The sequence below is a fragment of the Quercus lobata genome, chromosome 9 (genome assembly GCF_001633185.2).
Source record: "Quercus lobata isolate SW786 chromosome 9, ValleyOak3.0 Primary Assembly, whole genome shotgun sequence".
Lineage (NCBI taxonomy): Eukaryota > Viridiplantae > Streptophyta > Magnoliopsida > Fagales > Fagaceae > Quercus > Quercus lobata.
In genome coordinates this window covers 32035281-32041558 of record NC_044912.1, presented here as the reverse complement: position 1 = coordinate 32041558, position 6278 = coordinate 32035281, and the positions used below count along the sequence as shown (strand labels likewise).

Below are 6278 nucleotides of genomic sequence, written 5' to 3'. Positions count from 1 at the left end.
AGAGATGGTGAACATTTCTAAATAGATATTCTTCTTTGTGAGGAACATGTCATAATACACCAAAATGTAGTCCTTTATACACTAATAAAATGTTTCGGTCAAAAAGAAAAGAGAAGGGAACTCTAGTTGATATGGTGAATGCTATAATCTTGAGTGCAATCAATTAAATTCCTACTTGATCAATGGGAAGAAGCTTTGCTTAGTATATGCTATGTGCATAATAGCGTTCCATCTCAAAGGTATTTCATATGTGTTGTGAAGTGAGAAAGTAACCAAATACTTATCATTTTAAAATGTGGGGGTGTTAAACTTTTTGTAAAATGATAAACCAAAGAGGACTAATTAGTCAAATAGCTATATAAAGTGTATATGTAGGTTTTGTGTAAATTTGTGGGTATATAAATTTATTTGACTTCATGTCTAATACAAGAGTGAAATCAAAAGAGATTGAATTTACTGAGTTTAAATTCAAAGATGATTTCAAGTGATAGGCCAAGAATGTATTGATCCATTGTGATGAATTAACCAGTTAATTAGCCAAGTTAATTAATTAATTCAATTAACATGCAATATATGTGGTAGCACAAACAAATCACAAATTAAGTTAATATGTAGTGGAAAATAAAGTTGACACGATGATTTGTTTACGGATAAGGAAAACCTCCAAGGCAAAAATCCCACCGGGTGATTTTAAGGTTACCACTCCCAATATCTTATACCAACCTATAGTTGAACCTTTACCCGAATACCCAATTGAACTTGTCCTGTAGTGACAATCTCTCCTTTTAATGCACGGCTCCCAGTACGTGACTAACCAATTGATGCACGGATTTAAGTATGTGACTAACCACCAACTTGAGAAGGATGTTGGCTACAAAGTTCTTTAGTTCATCCACACGATTAAGATCATGAAGCTCCTTGGTTACAAAACCCTACGGTGTACAAACGCAACAGCTTCTTGAAGAGAAAGATGAACTAGGGCAAGTTATCTCCGGTCACAATATGCTTGTGAAAAACCTTTGCATCTAGTTGCACTCACTTGCATCAGCAGTGACGGCCCTTAAAATAATCTTTATATATGTTTTGGGTTGTGAGAAAAGAAAGCCTAAACATGTTCACACGGATTGTAATGAAATTAGATCTGAAAATTTGATTTTCTTAAATCTCGATAGATAAGTTATCTATCGAGCAGCTGTCGAGCATCGGGCAAAAGCTACCTTTTAAACCTTGATAGATGCTATCTGTTGGGCTAGTTATCGAGCTTTAAAATTCAGCACTTCTTCACTTGATTCAAACATTATCCCAACGAAATCCAAAAATTGGCCAATCAGATTCAACCATTATTACCTTTCTCTTACTCAAGTTGGGAAACTTGTTTGTTTTTGGTTGATTTCTCACCAGTGTTTTGCGTGTTAGGAAAAAGGAAAAAAAATAAAAAGAGAGAAGAGTTTCAGCGTATTTAGCCAGTTGGCTGAAATTTAAAGCAAACTTAAGAATCTGTATGTAATTTATTGTACCTAAGTTTTGTTATATACATTAACTTTTTTTTTTTTTTTTGAAAAAAAAGTTATATGTATTAACTTCTTATCAATGATCTTAAGTATATTATTTTTATTTTATTTTTTGGTTATCGATGCTTCAATATAAAAGAAACTATAGAACAACAAGTCATTTGGAGGATAAAAAAAAAATTAAAGTAATTATTTATTATTTTATTGGTAGAAAAAGTAAAGTAATTATGAACTGCTTATATTAAATTAATTAGTGGATGTATTATTAGACTTTAGTCATAATGTTTATAGATTCCACCAAAGCAATTATGCGTGTCACATGTTGTTATCAAAAAAAAAAAAAAAAATTATGCATGTCACATGGAAAAAAAAAAATTTAATAAATATTTGGTATCTGGATTTTTATTAAATTTTTAGGAAGCTAGACCATGAGTATAAGATTCAAATTTTGTGTACTTAAAAAAAAAAAGGAGATAAGTCAATAATCTCTTATATTATAGACCCGACAGAATTGAGGTTTTGATTGTTAGGTACTACATATTTAGAACATAATAGGTGAATTTGAATATGGACTTTGTTAACAGGTGCCGGCCAGCACTTGTTAATGAACCAGCTGTGGTGCATTTATTATCTATCACAAATCCCACCGCATAGGAAATTAGTAAAGTTTACTTTTGAGCTGTGGTTTATCAAAAAATGATTTGACTTTCTCCATCTAAACTGATACACATCAAATATATATTCAGTTTTTTCCACATCCCTAAAAAAGCATAAATAGTTTATTTTAAATTTTATCACATTAACAGGTGTTGTACAACACCCGTTAACAGCACCCTTTGAATATAAGTACGTAGAAATTTATAACTCATAAAGTTCTTTAATGTCTTGTTTTAAAGTCGTAGGTATTTTTTAAAATCTTATAATTACATGTTGGAGTTCGTTATTATTTTTATTTTTATTGGTAAGTTACATACACCCAACCAATAAGCTTTGAGCTCACCCTCAAAAAAAAAAAAAAAAAAGGTTTTGAGCTCACAACCTTACCCTCAGCGAGTGAAAGTTGCAACTGTCACGAAGAATATTAGAATAATATTTAACTCATTAAATTCTCATTTACTTAAGACTTACAGTATAAGTGGTAGCCTATCAAATTAAAATGTGTTCTGAGTTCTTAATGCTGTTGTTTATTGTATTAAAAGGGTTCCGGTACTGGAGAAACAAAACAACATTCGATTTTAATCTTATATTCCCATTGATGAGCAATACAAATGCACATTACTTTGCATTTACAGTTTACCACAAAGCAGCCAAACTAACGCGCCAAGACAAGCTTCACCCAAACCACAGCCAAGTCATCTAAACAGCCTACATATAACCAAGCTGAATTTGTAAATTTTCATTCATCAGATATAATAACTAAGCAGCGATTAGAAGACTTGTGTCAAGTGCAAATGCATCCTTCACCCTAGTGCAAGAAAAGAAAAGGTACGTTATTATGGGCCCAATTTTTTATTTATTGCTTTAAACGAACCAAATCCTCAACTTTGGTAAAATGGATTTCTGCGAGTGAGTCTAAGCCTCCAAAGTGAAATTTCACTCAATAATCATATTTTCAATTTGTTTAATTATTCAACATGAAACCATATAAATAGATAATTTTACAAGATAAACATAACATTTAAATTCAATAGATATCTAATATTTATCTATTACAAGTAGATAAAATTTATTTAAAAACTAATCTACAAATCTATCCCATCTTGTCTGTTTACCTAGTCCCAAACTAATAACAAAAATACATTTTTAAAATGATAAAAAAAAAACTATGAATAAAAAGTATAATGATAAAGTCTAGCATTATATAATCCTTTAACACACTAGATAATTATCTGCCATCATCAAGTATTGATATGCTGACTTGTTTCCTTATGCTGTCATAACATGCAGAATTGCCACTGACACCACCAACACAATCTTCATATGGTTTTTGGATCAAGTACTTAGTCTCTTCTAAACTCATATCGCCTTTAACCCATGGATGCTTTGTCATTGCTTTCAAGCCCTCTAACTCCATTGCAACTTCTTTCATAGTAGGCCTCTCCTCTCCCTTCACTTTTAAGCATCTCTTAGCTAACATCGCAACTTCATTAAGTTGCTCAACATTTCTCTCATTCAGCATTCGTTGATCTAGAATTTCAAACAATCGGCTTTCATTCATTGATGAGACAAAATGCATGGCTAAGTTTCTTTCTTCTTCAGGTCTCTCAAAAGAAAGTGCCTTCATTCCAGTTAGCAACTCTGCAAGGAGAACTCCAAAGCTATAAACGTCGCTTTTTTTAGTCAATTGGCTTGAATGAAAGTATTCTGGATCCAAGTATCCAAGCGTCCCTTGCACTAGTGTGGTTAACTGAGTATGATCAAGAGGAACTAGCCTCGAAGCTCCAAAATCAGATACCTTAGCTTTGTAATTATCATCTAAGAGTACATTAGTGCTCTTGATATCTCTATGAATGATGGGAGTGGATGCAGCAGAATGCAAATAAGAAAGTGCTCCTGCAGTTTCAACTGCTATTTGTAAACGTAATTGCCATTGCAACGTTGAAGAATGGTCTGTTTTGTGAATGTGATTGAAAAGGGTACCATGGGTAACAAATTCATACACCAACAAAGGAACTTCAGTCTCCAAACAACATCCCAATAACTTTACCACATTTCTATGGTTGATTTGGGAGAGAATAGAAACTTCATTAATAAATTGTTCAACTTGGCTTTGATCTATTATTTTGGACTTCTTAATGGCAACTATTTTGTTATCTGGTAATATTCCTTTGTAAACCGTTCCTTGGCCACCTTGGCCTAGGATTCTATTTTCATGGTAATTGTTTGTTGCCTTCTCAAGTTCTTCTGCTGTAAATATTTGAGTTGTTTCAATAGATCCATTGTGCTTAGAAAGTTGTTGTTGTAGTAGAAAGCCACCATTTTGTTTAAAAAACTTCTCTTTGAGCTTGACGAGCTTTCTACGCTTGAGTCCCCAGTATAACCAAGAAATGCCCAAAACTAGAACCAAGAGGCTGACACTGACACCTACACATTTTGCAGCAAATTGAAGCTTTTATACCAAAAAACTAAAGTTCCTACATGCTCATTTTACCTTAGGGTTTTGGGAGAGGTCATGGTAGCCTTACCCCAATTATTTTTGGAGAGGTTGATTTCCGGATTTTAACACCCAATTATATTTGGAGAGGTTAATTTCCGAACTCTCTCATGACTTGTCACTTTTGGTGAAAGACACTTATCATCACACCAAGACTCAACCTTTATCCCAGACGTTACTATTATATAATATATATGCAAACTTTATGTATCATTCATATGATTAATTAGAAAGTGATCAATATTGCTCACCTAGTGAAATCCTATTAATCAATGGAAACCTCTCAGAGCTTGGAAACCTCTCAGGGCTTGGTATGAGTTTGCAACCTGTTCCATCCCATTTACCATCGCCGTCATATCCTGGTAGCTGACAGGAACAATTATAAGTACCAGGCAAATTGGTGCAGTTTTGGACGCATATGGTGGAATTTAAGCACTCATCAATATCTGGAAAAAAAAACATAAAAATTGACATTAAGAAAATAAAATCCATCAGTAGCAAAAGTCAACAATAATTCAAAGTAAAATGGCAACCTTGGCAGCCATCCTTAAGGTAAGGATTGCCTTGGTATCCCTTGGAACAACTGCACTGGTAGCCTGGACCATTGTTCGAGTCATGACACTCGCTGTTAGCCATGCATGCATAACTTTCAAAATCCTTTTTAGCTTCACTGCAATTTTGATCCCCTATTGCCCAATTTAGCACCATCGGCATCCTATGACCTCCCGTAAAATTTTGAAGATCTTGTGTTGAGAAGTTGTAAGTACCTTCCTCTGCCACAAAAGCATAGCTGCAAGGATTGAATTCCCACACTCTGTTGTGTTGGTAATAGCTCGATACACTGATATTGAAATCCATTACTCCTCTTGGAATAGCAGTTTCACAACAACCAATACCAGAGCATGACCCCTCAACCACATCTCTAGTGCTATCACATAAAGACATGCACCCAGTTGTGTAGCTTGTCCTTCTAGAACCCATTATCACAGCATTTGTGTCACACCCAATAGCCACGAACTTGTTTCCAGTGTTGGAGATTGGGAATATTCCCGATCGGAGCCAAGGCTGATTGTTGCGTTCACTCCCACCAGTTCTGTTGTAGCAATCATGGGCTACTGGGGCATATATGCGCATTTCACCCGAAAGCCATATGTCTGTAACATTTATTTTACTATGTGCCAAAAACGCCAAGGGCGGGTTGTATGTGTGATTACAAGTGATGAGAAAGCTATCATTAACGTAGCATCCTTCCCTTGTGCCAAATGGGTATGGAATACGGACATTGCCACAATGCTCTTCACAGCCGTCCTTGGCTAAAGGCAAGGCGTTGGTGTTGACAATTGATGCTTCTACTACCCACAGCAAGGTCAATTGCAAGATTGCCAAGTGCACTGAGGCCATCTCTCTGGAGCTTCCCTCCCAATCGACCTTCTCCTTCACAGCCTTTCTCCGATTAGGAACTCAGTTTGATTTTTTCTTGGCAGCGCCAACTAGACTAGATCTTTGATGAGCGGTTTGATTTTCACTTTTGGGTTTGTGTATCTATTAGGGTGGCGCCGATCTTCTCCTCAAGGTGTTGTGCACCTTGACTGTGTGTCTCTACTGGGCAGTGT

The 6278-nt window shown here is 35.1% G+C and overlaps 1 protein-coding gene across 1 annotated transcript; it reads right to left on the bottom strand.

Annotated features, from left to right (window-relative positions):
- Window positions 1–3212: 3212 nt before the first annotated feature.
- LOC115959629 (putative wall-associated receptor kinase-like 16) lies at window positions 3213–6278 on the bottom strand. Its single transcript, XM_031078095.1, has 3 exons — window positions 5199–6278; window positions 4917–5111; window positions 3213–4595 (listed from the first exon to the last, which is right to left on the bottom strand). The coding sequence occupies exons 1-3, from the start codon at window positions 6064–6066 to the stop codon at window positions 3397–3399; spliced, it is 2262 nt and encodes a 753-aa protein (XP_030933955.1). The 5' UTR covers window positions 6067–6278; the 3' UTR covers window positions 3213–3396.

Bases quoted from the DNA above. Each gene is read 5' to 3' on its own strand.
- LOC115959629 (XM_031078095.1), bottom strand. From the start codon at position 6,066: ATGGCCTCAGTGCACTTGGCAATCTTGCAATTGACCTTGCTGTGGGTA. The intron at 5,112-5,198 runs GTTGCCATTTTA...TTTTTTTTCCAG, and splicing joins CCTTAAGGATGGCTGCCAAG to ATATTGATGAGTGCTTAAAT. The intron at 4,596-4,916 runs GTGAGCAATATT...CAAAATGTGTAG, and splicing joins GATTAATAGGATTTCACTAG to GTGTCAGTGTCAGCCTCTTG.